Genomic DNA, 17693 nt, shown 5'->3' on the forward strand with positions numbered 1-17693 from the left:
GTGGATCCCAATGGTCTGAGCCAATAAGTCACTATGCCTGTTCCCTCTCTTCCAAATCTGGTCCTACTACATACCCCAAAACTTGGTGCCTTGCACCATTAGACTTGGGTCAGAGCACATTCCAGCATGTCTTCCCCACCGACCCCCACACACCCGATGAAGGTCTTTCGTTACTGAAGTCAGTCCATACATCTGGAAGAGCTGACTCCTTCTTCAAATGAGCAAACACCTACACAGGCTATAGGACTCATAAAGAATCAGGGAACCATGACAGCACCAAAGGAACAAAGCAAACTTCCAGTAAATGACCCCAAAGAAATGGAGATCCATGCATTACCTGACAGAATTCAAAATGACTGTTCTAAAGATGCTCCGAGAGCCATAAGAGAACACAGATAAACACTTTAATGAAATCAGGAAAACAATACAAGAACAAAATGAGAAGTCCAAGAAACACATAGAAAACACAAAAATGAACCAAACAGAAATTTTAGAACTGAAGAGTACAATAATTGAATTGAAAAATCCAATAAAGAGTTTCAACAACAGACTCGGCCAAGTAGAACAATCAGTGAGCTTGAAGACAGATCAACTGAAATTACCCAATAAGAGGGGCAAAAAAGAAAAAAAGAATGAAAAGGAATCAAGAAGGCCTATGGGGTCTCCTGGGGAGAACCAGTGTACGCATCACTGGCATTCTGAAGGAGAAGAGAGGGAGGAAGGGAAGAAAGCTTATTTAAGGAAATAATGGTTGAGAACTTCTCAAACCTGGGGAGAGATTTAGACATCCAAGTTCATGAAACTAATGGGTCATTTCTTGAGGCCAGAATTACCCTATACCAAAGCCAGATAAGGATACCACAAGAAAAGAAAATTACGGGCCAATATCTCTGATGAAATATAGATGCAAACATTATCAACAAAATATTAGTAAACAAAATTCAACACCATATTGAAAGGATCATGTACTATGATCGAGCAGGATTTACCCCTGGGATGCAGGGATGGTTCAAAATATGCAAGTCAATCAACGTGATGCACCACATTAATAGAATGAAAGATAAAAATCATATGATCATCTCAATAGATACACAAAAAGCACTTGACAAAATACAGCATCCTTCCATGATAAAAACACTAAAACAAATTGGGCAGAAGGAACATACTTCAACATAATATAGGCCATATATGACAAGCCCACATATAACACCATACTCAAAGGTGAAAGGCTGAAAGCATTTCCTCCAAGATCAAGAACAACAGGATGCCTGCACTCATCACTTTTATTCAACATAGTACTGAAGTACTAGCCAGAACAATCATGCAGAAAAGAAATAAAGGCATTCAAATCAGAAAGGAAGTAGTAAAATTGTCTTTGTTTACAGATGATATGATCTTATATATAGAAAGTCCTAAAGATTCTGCCAAAAAGCGTTTAGAACTAATCAATGAATTCAGTAAAGTTTCAGAATACAAAATCAACATGCAGAAATCTGTTGTGTGTCTATATATTAAAAGTGATATATCTGAAAAAGAAATAAATAAAAAGATCCCATTTACAATAGCATCAAAAACAATCAAATACTTAGGAATACATTTAACCAAGGAAGTGAAATATCTATACGTTATAAACTATATACACTATAAACAACTATAAAACTTTGGTGGAAGAGATTGAAGAAGACACAAATAAATGGAAAGACATACCATGTTCATTTATTGGAAGAATTAACATTATTAAAAAGTCCATACTATCCAAAGCCATCTATAGATGCAATGCAATCCCTGTCAAAATTACAACAGCATTTTCCACTAGAAAAAACAGTCCAAAAATTTGTATGGAACTGCAAAAGACCCAGAACAGCCAAAGCAATCCTGAGAAAGAACAAAGCTGGAGGCATCTCACTTCCTGATTTCAAACTATACTTCAAAGCTATAGTCATCAAAACAGTGTGGTATTGACATGAAAACAGACACACAGACCAATGGAACAGAATTGAGAGCCCAGAAACAGACTCTTGCACATATGTGGTCAGCCAATATTTGACAAGGGAGCCAAAAATTCTCAACGCAGAAAGGATATTCTCTTCCATATATGGTGTTGGGAAAACTGGATAACCGGGAGAATGAAATTGGACTCCTATTTTCCACCACTCACAAAAGTTAACTCAAAATGTACTAAAGACTTAAACATAAGGCCTGAAATTGTAAAACTCCTAGAAGAAAACATAAGGAAAAAGCTCTTTGACATTGGTCTTGGCAATGATCTTTTTGGATTTGACATCAAAAGAAAAAGCCACAAAAACAAAAATAAACAAGTGGGACGACATCAAACTAAAAAGCTTCTGCATGGCAAAAGAAACGACTGACGAAATGAAAAGCAGCCCATGGAATGGGAGAAAATATTTGAAAATCATATGTCTAATAGGGGATTAATATCCAAAATATACAAAGAACTCATACAACTCAATAGGAAAAAACTGAACAATCTGATTAAAAAGTGGGCAGAGGATTAGAATAGGCATTTTCCCAAAGAAGACATACAAATCGCCAATTGGTATATGAAAAGATGTTCAACATCACTTATTATCAGGGAAACGGAAATCAAAAACACAGTGAGACATCACCTCACACCTGTTAGAATGACCATGATGGAAAAACAAGAGGTAACAAGTATTGGTGAGGACATGGAGAAAAGGGAACTCTGTGCATTGTTAGAGGGAATATAAACCGGTGCAGCCACCATGGAAAACAGTATGCAGATTCCTCAAAAAATTAAAAATAGAACTACCATAAGATCTAGCAGTCCCATTTCTGGGCATATATCCAAAGGAAATGAAAACACGCTCTTGAAGAGCTATCTACGCTCTTGTGTTCATTGCAGCATTATTCACAGTATCCAAGACATGGAAACAACCTAAGTGTCTGTCAACAGATGAATGGGTAAGGACGACATTATATATATAATGGAATATTATTCAGCCCGGAGAAAGAGGAAATCCTGCCATTTGCAACAACATGGATGGATCTTGAGGGCTTTATGCTAAGTGAAAAATAAGTCAGAGAAAGACAAATACTGTATGATCTCACTTTCGTGTGGAATCTAAAAAAGCCAAATGCATAGAAACAGAGAGTAGAATGGTGCTTGTTAGGGGCTGGGGGGGTGGGAGAAATGGGGAGATGTTGGTAGGAGGGCATAAACTTCCAATTATGAGATGAATAAGTTCTGGAGATCTAAGGTACCGTATGGTGATTATACTTAACAATACTGCATTCGATAGTTGCAAATTGCTGAGACTGGACCCTAAATGTTCTCACCACAAAAAAGAAACAGTAATTATGTGAGGTGATGGAGATAATAGCTAACGCTATGGCGGTAACCATTGGTAATGTGTAAGTGCATCAAATCGACACATTGTACCCCTTAGACTAACACAATGTTGTATGTCAATTTTATCTCAATAAAGCTGGAAAAATTATTTTGGGATGCATCAATCGCCGTTATTTTAAAATTTACATCAGATAACTGACATCTGCATCACTCGTAGGTTTGTTTCTATTGTTTTCTTTTCCCCCTGATTCTGTTTTTGGTATTTCTGTTAATATTTGTTTGAATACTGGCTATTGTAAATGAAATACAGCCGTGGCTCTAGGCGATATTATTTTCCTTCAGCAAATATTCACTTCATGCTCCAGCAGTGATGGGGAGGAAGAATCGGTCTCTGATTTTGCCAAGGCTCCACACTTGTAAAGATTGGTCTGCATCTGGCAATCCCCCTCATTTAGGCTATTGCCTTTCCAACCAATCCCCTGGATGTTTGTCAAAGCTGGTCTTTCTGTGTGGGTTGTGAACTCCAATTTTTATTTCCCCAGCACATGAATCTCTGATCAATTGCAGTTCAGATCTTTTGCCTGATTTCTTTGTCTGTAGCCTTGTGCTGCTCAAGCCTGGATGTGCACAGGGAGGGTGGGAGAGGAGACGGCCACGGTGTGCCTGAGTCTCTGCGCCTCCCTGCTCAGCCATCTGGACCCTCATGTTGTGCATGAGCAAGCTGGAGCTCCCAATTCTCCCTCTTATTCTCATGACGATGCTGCATGCTCTGTAGGTTTCTCAGAACTTCCAGGTGGTCCCCAGCCCAGCCCCCAGGGCTCTCCTCCTGTGCCTCTGCAGCTCCCCGCAGCTGGGGCCGCGCCGCGGAGCATGGGCTGGCCGCACAGCGCCCGCCTGCCTGCTGGGACCGTGGACCCACTGGCCCTACCTCTTCTGTGCCAGGACTTCTGGTTTTGTTTCGCACTTGTGACATATTTACGTTTGGTTGCCCTTGGTGGAGTGTTGTGCGACGAGCCGCTCCGTCGTAACTGGAAGCAGAAGTCCCCCAGAGCCAATACCTTGACCAAGGTTTACCTGACTCAGAATTCCCTAATCTTCCTGCTCTAGCAGGATTCAATAGCGAGTTTTCATGCAAATATGCCCACAAATAAAAATCTGTTGATAAGAGATGCATGCATACAAACACACCAACTCACACTTCTCATGAATCATACCCAGGCTTTCCTATTTTTACTGCATGCATCAGAGAACAGTTGCTCTGGGTACTTTTGAGGGGAGGGTCTAAGTCCCGATTTAAATACAAGTAGGAAAATGACATCTCCACACGAGGCCTGGCCTTTCCTAGGTCCTGGGTGGCAGCCAGCTTTCACAGACGTGTGGGGAGAACCAGTCTGCTGGACGTCCATGACCAGCGCCTGGGGTCTCTGGCCCCGTCACCCGGAATGGTTACGAGCTCATCCTCACCATATAGCGACGGCTATGTCCTTGGGGTGCTTTCTGCTTTCCAAAACGCCTTACAGCTGTGGACCCCTCCCCAGCTTTGTGAGGCGGGCGGGTCTGCGGGGCTGGGGGGAAGGGGTGCTTCAGCTCCCAGCCCCTGGAGCCACATCTGCTCAGGGAGCACCCGCCCTTCTCCGCTCTGTGTCTCTGTCCTCTCCCCGGGGCTCGGGCCTGCTACTGGCAAACACCCCACTGCCTCTCCCGCAGCCCTCCCTGCTGCCTGCTGTCCCGGGCTCTTCTCTCGGGCTCCCTTCAGGCCTGCACAGGCTCGTGAGCCTCCGCGGGCCTCACCTCTCACCACGTCTCACCCGGCCCTCTCCCTCCAGCCACACCGCATTTCTTGGAGTTGCTCGACCCTATCAGGATCTCTCATACCTCCGCTGCAACCCTGAGCCTTCAATGAAATGCTCCTCCCTCCCTCCCTGCCTTCCCCAGCCTCTCTGCAGTTGAAGACGTCACCTCAGGGAGGCCTTCCCGGATCCCCCGCTGGGGGAGCTGGAGATGCTTGTAGCTGGGCACCCATGGCCGCTGACAGTCACAGTGCTCCCTCCCCTGGCTGTGGTTTATGGTCTGTTTACGTCTTGTTTGGGTCTCCTGCAGTGCCCCTGCCCCTGCCCAAGGAGTGGCCCTTCCAGCGGGATGGGATGCTGCTGCTGAAGTCAGCCTGCTTCCGGCCTGGCCGCCAGCTCCAGGGGGAGTAGCAGCAGGGCCTAGGGACACACGAGGTCTTGTTGAGGAGCTAGCCCATGGGTCCTGGGAGGATTTCCATGGACTGCAGGAGGAGAGGGGAACTAGCATGTAGAATCTGGACCCACAGCATGAGCAAATATGGGATGGCAAATATGAACCCAGTGGGTTCGAGGGTCAGGGTATACCAGCGTGGCCACAGCATTGCATCCCTGTCTCCATGCTCAGATGGGGAAACTGGATGCAGAGGGGGCAACCCAGAGCCTTATTGTCAGAACCAGGATTTGAGTCCAGGTTCTGGGCTGCCTGTCCACAGCTCTAGCCTCAGGCCCGCTTCCCTCAGCCCCCAGGAGCTGACCTGCTGACCAGGGCCCTGGACCTGGTGGCTCAAGTTTGCTGGAGAGGTTCCATTTAGTCTCAGGGGAGAGCCTGGGCTGAGGCCGAGAGGCTGGGAGAATCTGTGAGTGGGGCACGGGGTTGAGGGGAAGGTGCCAGGCTGGGCCTGGGGGACAAGGGGATTCCATTTAACCTGGTGGCCTCAGGGGCCAAGAAGGAAAGGGAAGTGGAGGGAGATGGAGGAAGAGGGTGCAAAGTCTTCCCACAGGCAGAGCCAGGGGAACTTCATTGCCAGCAGCACCAATGACCCCCTGGGGACCTCAGTGTGACATCTTGGCTAGGACGCGGGTGAGCTCTGCTGTTACTGTGACTGGAGCCTGTTTCCTGTGCTCTTCTGCCACTCCCTGCTCTAGCTGGGGCCTTCAGCTGGTGTCTTGCTGCCTCTGCTCCACACTCAGACACAGGGACCCCTCGAGGGACCCAGGCCACCCCTGCCGTCGTCTCTGGTGTTGGAATTAGGTGAGGCTGTTGAGAGCCTATGCTGCCACCGCTGCTGGGACCAGGAGAGTGGCAGAGTGGTGTTTCTGGAAGGGAAGGGTGGGGACCAGTGGGGGAGGGTGAGGAGATGGAACAGTCCCACGGGACCACGTGGGGAAGACCAGAGTGCTGGCCGAGTTTGCCCAGGGCCCAGCAGGAAGGAGATGGCACAGTCCATCAGAAAGTTAGGAGGGTGTTTTAATGACGGACATTTACAAGGCACGGGCGCAGGGAAACCGCAAGAGAATGTGCGATCTCCTGGGCCTCGGAACTTCAGAGCTGTTACCACCCCAGGTAGGAGGGGTCAGGGGAGGGAAAGTTACCGGAACCCAGAGACGAGAGAGCTTCCTAACAGCAACTGCGGCCTCTGCTCAGTTGTGGGAGATGAGTGGGCTGCCAGGTCCCTGCTGAGACAGAAGAAGCTGGCTTTCCAACCCTGACCCCTGCGGGGCCTCGCCTCTGACCCCCTGACCTCCAGCTGGCCAAACCCAACCAGGAGCTGAGGCCAAAGGGGCCATGTGGGTAGCCTGTACGGGTCAGGGAGCAGGGTGGCAAAGAGTGGAGAGTGAGTCTGCAGAGGGACAATGGCAGCTATGGGCGGAGGACACTTTGTGCATCTGGTAGGGACCCAGAGCTCGGCAGCTGCTGTGTCCTGGGCCCCTCGCCCCCGCTGAGTCTGCTCACACTGGCAGGCTGATGGGTGGCCCTTGTGAGTCCTGACCCTGGATCCTACTCTGTTCTGGATGTCAGACTCCAGGAGCCGGAGCTGGGGCCTCCAGCCTTCCTACCCCCAAGGCAGACGTGGCATTCCCTCTGTGGGGCCGTGGATTCCTGCAGGGGTCCCCTTGCCTAGTACCTCTTCTGCCCTCTTCTTCTTCTTCTTTTTGCGCCAGCAAACGTAACATCTGGGCCAGGAAACAGGGCGGAGCTGGGTCAGTCAAGGAGTAGCTGTGTCTTCCTCAGGGACGCTGGGGCTTGGAGAAGTCACTCACCCACCTCCAGCTATGGCTGCCAGGGGCAGAGCAACGCCGAGGCTCACAGCCCACACGAGGGTCCTCCTGGTCACGGCTGGGGGTGTGAAAGGGGAGCCAGGCGTTAGGGGAACAGTCAGCGCCGTCCTGGCTCAGAGAGCTGGCCACATTCTTCTCTTCTTTTACTTGCTCACTCAGTCACTCGCCTGCAAACACTTACTGGGCACCTACAGTGTGCCCGGAATACTTTAGAGACGAGTGAGACAGGGCCCTGCTCTCTAGGAGGGAGACAGGCAAACAGTCACGGTGTGCTGTCCCAGGGAAGGGGACAGGGCAGAGGAGAAGTGGTCACGAGGGGGCTGATAAGCCTTAGGGGGTGGGTGGGAGCTGGTGGGGGAAAGCTTCCTGGGCAACAGGACTTCCGGCTGGACTTTGAAAGACAAGTAGGAGTTCAGTTCAGAGGGTCAAGAGGCAAAACTGTGTTCCAGGCAGCAGACACGATGTTCAAGGACAGAAGCATGAAGGTGTCTAGTGTGTCAGCAGCTCAGTGTGGCTGGGGAGTCAGGGGCGGTGGGAGGTCAGCAGAGACAGCTCACACGGGGCCTTCCGGGAGGGTGCGCTTTGTCTGGGGGCAATTGGGAGCCACTGAAGGTTATAAAGAGGGAGTGTTATAGCTAGGATTTGCTCCTTGAGAAAGTTCTTTGGTTGCTGAGGAAGATGTGGCCAGGAGGGGCAGGAAGACCAGCTAGGAGATGTTGCCATAATCCAGGTGACATGAAGATGCCTGGAGAAGAGTGGTGGACATTGGGATGAAAATATGGCAACATATTTAAGAATCATTTAGGAAGACTTGGTGATTATGTGTGCTGAGTAAGGGGGAGGGAGATTCCTGGTTTAGGAGGTTGAGGGCGTGAGTGGGGCTGTTTGCTGAGGGGTCCCCAGGGGAGAGCAGATTTTGGGGTGGTGATGGGCTGGGACATGTCTCCAGGCATGCTGGCTTTGAGGACCTGAGGACCTCCAGTGGAGATGTCCTGGAGGCAGGTGGCCCTATGGCTCTGAGGCTGGACACGTGGAATTGAGAGATCCCAGAAGGGGCTACCTTCACCAGTGAGGATGGAGAGCAGGAAGAGGTCAGGGCTGGGCAGAGGAGGAAGACAGTTCAGATAGAGACAACAATGGGCCTGGGGGTGGAGTGGGGGAAGCAGGTGGCCGGATGGACCACTGACCTGGGCAGAGGGTGGGGTCCTTGCAGGTGAGGAAGTGTGTCCTGCAGTTGGCACAGTTGATGACCTCCCGTGGGAAGTGTAGGTCTGTGAGAGGATGGGCAGGAACCTTAGAGAGGTCCAGGCGCCCCTCACCCTTTGCCCAGGCCCCGTCCGCAGAGATACTCACCACAGGATGTATTGCAGGCTGCCCGGGAGGGTGAGACGGTAGAGAAACTGAGGCGCCGGGGGGAGGCAGACAGAGCCGGGAGGGGTCAGGGTGTGAGCAGGAGGTGGAGCTGGGGAAGGTACGGACAGGTGCCCAGTAGGGGGCAGGGATGGGGCTCCTGGGGGAGGGGCCTGGAAGGGGGCCACAGATTGGACTCTGCTCTCCTCGAGGCTTTGGGGAGGTGGAGGGCTGGGCGGTGAGGGGGCCGGGCCGTGGGCAGGGGCCAGCCCCACCTCTCACCCTTCTCCATCAGCTCCTCGGATACTTCATCCAGCCTCTCGCAGAACAGCTGCTTATGGACTCGAATCTCTTCCAGAAGTAACGGTTTATCTGGGTGGAGTAGGAGGGACAGGGTGCGTTTAATCACCCACATTTCACAGGTGGAATCAATCACGTAACTTTCTCAAGGTGGGGAATTCAAACCAGTTTTCCTAAACAGAAACTCCGTGCAGCACCCAGAGAGACTCTGCATCCGTCTCCCCACCCAGGCCAACGGGGTCCTGGGGAACGCCCCTCAGCCGGGCATTCTTAACCCAAGCCCTGGGCCCTGGACACGCGGCTTCCTCACCATCTCGCAACTTCTTAATGGCTTGATCTACGTGATCGAACAATTTGGCTGTTTCTTCCTCCAGATGATCCTCATCTGAGATTGGGATGCAGGACAAAGGGAAGTCAGGGGAGGAAGACCCCAGGCCAGGTGCAGAGCCAGCCTCCCTGCCTCGTCTCCGGGCTGTGCCTCACCAAGATACCAGGCTTCCGGGGAGTCATGAGCCTCCAGGAACAGGGAGTGGAGGCTCTGGGAGAGCTCTGCGGGGGGCCCTGGAGTGCCCCAAAGAATCTGCAGGTCGTAGTCTATCAAGGCTGGCAGTTCTGGCCAGCAGTGGAAACAGCTCCTCCCGTTGGCGGCAGGCAGGAGACAGCCAAGCAGGAGAAGCAGCATCTTCTGGGGTCTTCTCTCTGTGCCCTTCTCACCCTGTCGGGCAGTTCCACATGGAATGCTGGTGCCCTGTCTCCCCGGGAACCCCATTCTTTTTGAAGAACACAAGTAAATTCCACAGGGTAAGGTGAGGGCCAGCCATGGCACGAACCCAGGCTTTGGTGTCAGACCCAAGTCGGGGCTTCTGTATCCTCCTCTGAAGATGGAGTCACAGATGGTCCTCAGGGAGGGTTCTTGGGAGGATCAGAGGGATGGCTGCGCTGCCTTGTGGCTGGTGCTCGGCTCTCTTGATGGCATTTACCGTGCATTGAATAGTTCAACAGGCTGAAATTTGAGAGGCCGGGAGAAGGCAGCACAGAGGGATCATTTTTCCTCACACATCTTTGTCACGGCACATGAAAACTGCAGCTGTCTTTTGCCTGGCCAAGCCAAAGGGGCGTGGACAGCCGCTCCCACCACAGTGTAGACAGAAGTCCAGCCGTCTTTGGGGCAGCAGTTCTTGTGTGCAACATGCACTGAAGAAAAGAAAAACTCTGTATTCTTCAGTAGTGAAAAAGCCGATGGGACCCTTGTCACTCCTCAGCTGGTAAGCTTAGTCCTTCCACACTGTGCTTCTAGCCAGCTTCTGAGTGCCTCAAGCTGGATTATGGGCAGCCGGAAGCCATCAGGCATTTGAGGAATGCTTCTAACAGGAACAAGAGAAAAAACCAATAGCAAGAATTCAAAACAAAAGCAAACAAAAACCACAGGGAAAAGAAAGGGTACAAAGATATGGTGGGAAGCAGAAGAAAATGTAGAACCCACTACAATTAAATAGACAAAGTATTGCTTTCCCCAAACAAGAAGAGGCTGCTCTGTGAAAGGAAAAGTCAGAGAGCAAGAAAGAATTGTTGTAGATTAAAGATACGACAGCAGGAATTTAAAATTTCATAGAAGTGTTGGGGATAAAGTTTCAGAAATCTCCCGGGCAGCGGTACGAAAAGACAGAGTTGAGAAATTGGGAAGAAAAGGTAAAATTAGACAATTGGTTCCTGAGGTCCAGCATCCAGCCAACACAAGTTTCAGAAAGAAAGCACAGAGACAACAGGGTTGGGGGGATGGGGGGGAGGAAGTTATTTATAATAGAAGTCCGGTGGGAGGTACAAACAGGCGCAGGGATGGGGAGAAGGGGCGATGGGGTTTGCCCGAGGAAGCCGCGGTGGCCTGGGTGAATTCAGGCCGCACTGGTGGCAGGGATGCAGCGAGGAGATGAGTCCAAGTCCTGCTGAGCCTTGCTCTCCCACTGGCTCTGGGCAGGTTTGGGGTGAGGGGATGAGCCTACTGTTTTCTGCTCAGGGAATGCTTCTGGAAAGGAAGGCCCTGATCCCCGGGAACCAAGGCTGGGAAAAGCAGGTGCTCCCTGCCCCAACGCTTGGGTGGGGTTCAGAAGTACACAGCATGCGAGCCTGCTGCTTACGACCTTCACCACCACCCCTTGGGTCACCCACCCAGCCTGGGTGTGGAGAGGAGAGAACAGGGAACTGGTAGAAATGCTTCAAGGAAGAAATTTTAGAGCTGAAAGACATGAATTTCCAGATTGAAAGGGTCCTCTGAGAAGGCATCCAGTGCTAGGAATAAGAAAAAAACAGAAAAAATGGACCCTGTACAGGGACCAGTAATCAGAATGTCTTCAGGCTTCTCAAGAGCCATCTAAGAAAGCAGTGGACAGTGGAGCAATGCTTTCACGCTCTGAGAAAAATAGTCCCATCTTGGAATTCTTCACTCAGTAAAACACCAATCAAAGAGGAAGGAAGACGAATGCTACGTCAGCCAGGGGAGGTTTAAAACTGACCTCTGCTGCCTTTTCTCAGGGAGCTGCTGGTGGATGTGCTCCAACTAAATGAGCAAATCAAGCAGGAAAGCTGGTGCCATGGGAGTCAGGAAGTGGAGGAGCTCATCCTGCAGAGAAGCGAAGAGAACTTCCATCAAACAGTCAGAGGACACCCCAGGATGACAGACAGTCCAGACTGGCTCTCCCTGGCTGGAGAAAGGTCTGGAGTGGGTGGCCTAGGTCAGCTCCCTCCGGGCATTGGGTTCCTTTCCTGGCTTGCTTTGGTCTATTGACTCGCTTCTGCTTTTCCCTGGCGGGAATAGCCTTTTCTCAAATTAGAAGTGATGAGGTCCTAGCCTCAGGCTTTTGTTTTGGAGTGAAGTGATTAGAGTAGGTGTTTAGCGTGATTTGGCGTTAGGCTGTCAGGAAACCCCTGCTTCGGTAAGAGAGTGTTCGACAGGGGGCAGTCATGCCTGGCAGAATTCTGCCTGAGGTTTGGCAATAAAGCCTAGAGTGTGCTGGCATCTTCTCTTTCCTTGGTTCATGCTTTTCCTTTGGGAGGCTTGCAAGGAGGGCAGGATTCAGGTGTCACCTTGTCCCTGGCACAATACCATCTCAGATCACCCCCACAGCCTTAGCCTCAATCAGCTGAGGTGGTACTGACTCTTTGAAGTGACATTTCAATGTAGAGTCACAGAGGCTGTGGGCTGGGGGAGCTTTGAATCCCCCCACCGCCATGATTTGTATCATCTCTCCACCTATTCGTTTTCCAGTCTCTGCTTGTTTGCCTTGATTTCTCCTATTTCTAATTTAATTCAATTGTATGTTGTGTCCTTGGAATGAATTAGAAATTTTAACTGAATTAGGAGTCTAAATAATAAGGTAGCACTCCATTGCTAGGCATCTTGGGGTGTGAGAACCTCTTCCTTATGTTGAGACCACATCCATCTGTGCCTCCAGCCATTTGGGCACATCTAATACTTCTGACACGGGATAGCTCATCCAGGGTTTGAAGACAGAAATCAAACTTCTTTTGGGGCCGAACATCTTCCCTCTGACCCAAGAGTTCCTTTACGTTCCCACCCTAGCAGATGGTTTCACGCCTCTCTCACCTTCTGATGGCTCTCCTCTCAGACCACCTCTCTGTCTTTGGCTGGACAGAATTTGCAGCTAGATCACCTTTGACACTGGCAAAGTTTGCGTTTGATACCCTCCTGCTTCCCCTACCAGTACAGATTTCCCCTCATATTAGTTTCCTATTGCTGCATAACAAATTGCCACAAACCTAGTGTCCTAAAACAACACCCATTTATCCTCTCATGGTGCCTATAGGTCAGAAGTTTGGGCGCGGCTGAACGGGGTTCTCTACTCAGAGTTTCACAAGGCTGAAATCGTGATGTTATATATCATAGCCTAATCATAGGAGTGAAATCCCCGTATTCACAGTGCCGCCTCATGCTCATGGGGGGAGGATCATACTGGGTGCGGACACCAGGCACGGGAATCCTGGGGACCATCTCAGAATTCTGCCTACTACACACTAAACGCCAAAGACCTGCTCTTTGGACCTGTAATGGGGTCTTCAGCCCCTCTCCCCACATGATTAGTCACCAATTTGGGCTAAGAAATTGTGCCTCCCCACAGCCCCTTAGTGTGAAGGTAAGCCAGTTGGAGGCACAGCTGCAGGGCCATCCTGACGCTGACTACTTGGAGTTAGCGCATACTCGGCAGGTTAAGGGCACCGTCCTTCACAAGACTGCTCTCCCTTCAGACACCAGCCACAAGCTCTGGGGTCCCAGGCCATCTTCACTTCTGACCGATTGGCTACAAATATGGGAATTCTCACTATCCCCTCAGCTTTAATAATTCACTAGAAAGGCTCACAAAACTCAGGAAAGCACTATTCTCATGATCACAGTTTTATTATAAAGGACACAAATCAAGATCAGCCCAATGAAGAGACACAGAAGGGAAAGTCTGGGAGGGTCCAAGATGTGATGCTTCGGTGACCTTGGGATGTGGCACCCTCCTGGCACACTGATGAGCATCACCAATCAGGGCTCACTTGAGCCTCAGCATCCAGAACTTCTATTGGTGTTTCGTTCCGTAAGCATGGTTGATGGAATCACTGGCTACATGACTGGGCTTGATCTCCATCTCTCTCCCTCCCCTGGAGGTTGGGCTGATGTCATGTAGCTCGAGTCCCAACACTCTTGGTCTTTCTGGCCTGGCCAGCCCCCACCCTGAGTCATCTCCTTAGCATAAACTCGGCACTAATTGCACCGTAAGTAGCAAAGACACTCCAATCATTCAGAAATTAGAAGCTACCTCCTAGGAACCAGGGACAAAGGCCGGCCAGATTCTTCACTGGACAGCAAGAGCACATCCAGTCCTCTTTACTCGTTAACATTTTGGCTTGAATTCACCTGGATCTAGGCTTTGTAATGCTTCTGGGTTCTCCTGGAATCTTCTGAGAGGTTCTCAATTTCCAGGTGCAAGCATTTGATTCATGGCTGCTGAGTTGTGGGGATATTAGGCTAGTAGCAGTGAGAGATCTGGGGACAAGAAGAACATTATGAGGGCATCTATCTTCAAGAAGTGCATGACCAAATTAACTCACTTGGTTGGCAAAACTGTTTTAGAGGTTATTGACTGGTAAATCCTGATCAGTTCTTACAAGGAAACTTGGTTGAAAGAATGTTTTATAAATCTAAGAGGTTGGTATCTGCTTGGTCAATGCCTTTACAAGAGGCTGGATTTAGTTGTTTGATTTTTTAACGAAAAAATTAGAAAAAATTCCTGACCAGATGACCTATCATAAATGAAATATTCATTTCATTTTCTTTCCGGTTAAAACTCCTGTCTTGAAACGCTTTGTTGTATCTACTTAGAATGATCAATGGCGACGCCTGGGGGGATTTCTCCTGCAGAATTTGTTGGTAGAGAACATTAAAATTGCATGAAGTCACTCATGTAATTTTAATGACCATCACAAGAATTTTGACTGGAATTGGGAGGAATTTGAAATGAGATGCTTCTTCCGGGAAAGGTTGAAGCCACCATTCTTTGGTACTCAAGGAGGCAAGCTCAGGCATCTGTAGGACAACCCCCGTCCACCCCTGAAGCTGGGCAGAGACATTCTCTCCACAATCAGGGGCCATGGCTGGAGGGTCAACAAGGCAAGGGGCTCCTGGCCATGTCCTTGCTGCTTCTGGAGAATCATGCAGGGCTAGAGATGCATGGCCTTAACGGGACTCAATGCGGCCTGTGCATTCCTCCCAGGAGTGAGCTGAGGCTCCGAGTAGGACCCCATGGGGGTTCAAGTTCAGACCTTGTGTGCTCCAGTCTAGTGCTCACCACTCCACGCTCACACCCCATATCTCTTGAGCTTTTCCATTTTATGGTCACTGAGCTCAGCCCTTGCATCCATAAAACCCACTCAGTTTTCTCCGTCCCACAGTGATTTCTGCGTCCTCTGATCCTGTGATGGCCGTGTTTGTGTTTTCATTAGGTAATGAGTTGTGTGCTGATTTGGAACATGTTTTCTGTTATTGATTTAAAGTGCCATTAAAACTCAGTGTGAGCTGTGTTCCCCCCAGACCTGACCAGCCTGCTTTTAAATATAGGGTCACAATCACCATAGCGTTTCTTCGGGTCGTCTCCTTTTTGCGAGGTCGTGGCTCTCTTGCCTCTCCTGCCGTCAGTAGTTTGGGCAGTCCCCAGGGCATGTCCCCCATGTGGTGGTGAGCACAGTTCATGCAGCTGACCTGCAGTGTCTGCTCCTCTCTGTGGAGGTGAGCTCCCCACCGCCATTCCCACACCCCATGTTCTCAGCTCCTTCTTCCCTGTTTTGGATGCTGGGGGTTCTGGCTCCCTGCCGAGAGCCCGGGACTCTCCTGATTGCTGTTATGAGACCCTGGCCCCAAGCACAGCCCTGGAGAAGAAGGAGAAATGGCTCCTCTCATTCAGCCACAAGTCCAGAGCAGAACGTCCATGCTCTAAGGCTCTGAGGGGCTCCTGATGCCACCTCGTCTCTTCTGACGGGGATGTGCGGCAGCCACTGAAGCAAGCTCGCTCATCTCCTCTCTTCGTTCCTTCCAGTAAGTTCTTTCTCATGAGGCTTCTTACACAAAAGGATAGGGTCTTTCCAGAAGTCTTGAAGATAGGTCTTCAATCTGAGATAAATGTGACAGGGAGAGACAATGGCTGCGTTCGTGTGGGTCAAAGGTGGTCTGGATGGGACAAGGCTCCAGTTCCCAAGTCAGGTATTTGCTTTCCCTGGAGAAATCGGAGAAGAGACAGAGGACCCCCAGGCAAGAGATGTGTCCACCCTACCCTGGGATGCGCCTTGGTTTTTGGTGTTTTTTAGGGGCTGGCCAGGGCCCTTGGCTGCTGGAAGGCCATGGCTCTGCTGAGGACTAGAGCATCTTTCCTCTGACGTGCTGGCCCTGGAGGCTGCCGTGGTGCACACTGAAGTCAGGAGCACATGCCACTTTGAAGGATGAAGGAGGGTACCTGCCCAGACTTGCTGGTAGAACTGTGCTGCAAGAGCTGTGCTCACTTCCTTCTCTGCCAGCGTGTGTTTTCCTTGTCTGGGCAGAATGAAGCTCCAGCCTTCCAACGCCCATTTCTCGGGACTGGTGACACTACAGGGGGTCCAGTGCCTCCTGGTCCAGCTGAGCGACTGCCCCTCTGTTTGAGGTGCTCCCTGGTCAGAGCAGGGTAGTAGAGCTATCAGGAGCACTGTTATAAGAGGAGAGGGCTCTGGTCCCCATATCTGACTAATCACACTTCTTCCCTTCCGGGGTACGGCAGGCAGTATTTCTCCAAGGACGGCAGTGGCCTGTCTCCCACCCACATACTCTCAGGCCATGGGAACTGGATACTCCCCGACAAGAGCTGGGTCTAATTCCCCTCCCTTAGGTCTGGGCTGGCCTTATGAGTTGCTTGACGTTAATGGAAGCAGCGGGGGTGATTCTTTGTGACTTTCAGGGCTAGTTTCAGAAACGGCCATGCAGCTTTTGCTGATTCTGTTGGAAAGCTCACTCTTGCTTTCGGGAAGCAAGAAGTTTCTTCTTGGAACCCAGCCGCCACTCTGGGAGAAGCCCATGCCATAGGAAGAGGCCACATGTGGGCGCTCGGTGAACAGTCCAGCCGAGTCCAGCCTGAGAATGTTTCAGCCTGGATACCGAGATGTGCGTGAGGAAGCCTCCTATGACTCTGGCCCTTGGCCACTTGAGTGTTTCCAGCTAAGGCTCCTGGCACAGAGGAAAACCATCCTCTGGCCTGTTCCCATTTATGCAACGAGTTATGGGGAACACAGGCTCTATGAAAAAACACAACCAACAGACTTGTTCACCAACAGGGAAAGCCCAATGGTGTGCATAGTTTAGGTCTCTGCAAAGCTGGGTTAGGCCTCAGTCAGGGCAGGAAACCAAAGTGCTGGTGGCCTGCTCTTGCCTGCAGGTCCCCAGTCCCGGGGACTTGTGTGTGAAGTTTTGGGTCTCCAAGTGGACCCTGATTATGCAAACCTGGTCAGCCACACAGAGGGTCACAGGCTCAGGCCACCAGGTGAATGGATGCTGTGGCCACTGCCATCTGCCACCACCATCCGAGAAGCAAGGGGGACAGGGTGAAGAGGCCGACTAGATTCATCATGACACTTCCTCCTGGTGGAAATGAGGAGCCAGGGGAGTAAATGTGCACGTGATCTTCCCTGAGCTGGATCTGGGTTTGAAATCGTGTTCTGACATTTCCTTGTTCTGTGATCTCGGGCCAGTTTCCACATGTCCCTGAGCCTCAGTTTCACCATCTTGAAAATGGGGATAATCAGAATGCCATGTCCTGGGGTTTTGTGAAGATATATGCCAAATGCTTAACATAAGCTAGGTGCTCAATTCCTTCTGAGTCCTTTTGCTCCTCTTTGGAAGGACCCGGATGCAGCAGGTCCCAGTTGCCACCGAACAATTGCTAAGCATCATAAAGTGCATACTGTGTATCAGGCGTGATGCTCAAGGCTCAGAGCCCTTCAGATATGCACGATCAATGGGAATCCTCCCGCTAGAGACCGGTGTGCCAGGGGACGGCTCCTCAAGGGAGCCCCTCGGCATCATCGGAAACACGAGGTACCAGACAGTAGTGTTTGGGTCTTCC

At 50.4% G+C, this 17693-nt stretch overlaps 1 protein-coding gene across 4 annotated transcripts; it reads right to left on the reverse strand.

Annotated features, from left to right (window-relative positions):
* Positions 1 to 6570: 6570 nt before the first annotated feature.
* Positions 6571 to 10237, reverse strand: TEX51 (testis expressed 51). 4 transcript variants are annotated; one of them, XM_070241762.1, is made up of 8 exons: positions 9535 to 10237; positions 9362 to 9436; positions 9034 to 9123; positions 8755 to 8772; positions 8589 to 8672; positions 7388 to 7459; positions 7248 to 7296; positions 6571 to 6795 (listed from the first exon to the last, which is right to left on the reverse strand). In XM_070241762.1, the coding sequence occupies exons 1-8, from the start codon at positions 9818 to 9820 to the stop codon at positions 6711 to 6713; spliced, it is 759 nt and encodes a 252-aa protein (XP_070097863.1). In that variant the 5' UTR covers positions 9821 to 10237; the 3' UTR covers positions 6571 to 6710. The 4 variants fall into 4 exon arrangements, with proteins under 4 accessions (XP_070097863.1, XP_023478471.2, XP_070097865.1 ...); XM_023622703.2 differs by having other exon boundaries at positions 6571 to 6798; XM_070241764.1 differs by having other exon boundaries at positions 7384 to 7459.
* Between the last annotated feature and the right edge of the window lie 7456 nt (positions 10238 to 17693).

Source organism: Equus caballus, chromosome 18 (assembly GCF_041296265.1).
Source record: "Equus caballus isolate H_3958 breed thoroughbred chromosome 18, TB-T2T, whole genome shotgun sequence".
Lineage (NCBI taxonomy): Eukaryota > Metazoa > Chordata > Mammalia > Perissodactyla > Equidae > Equus > Equus caballus.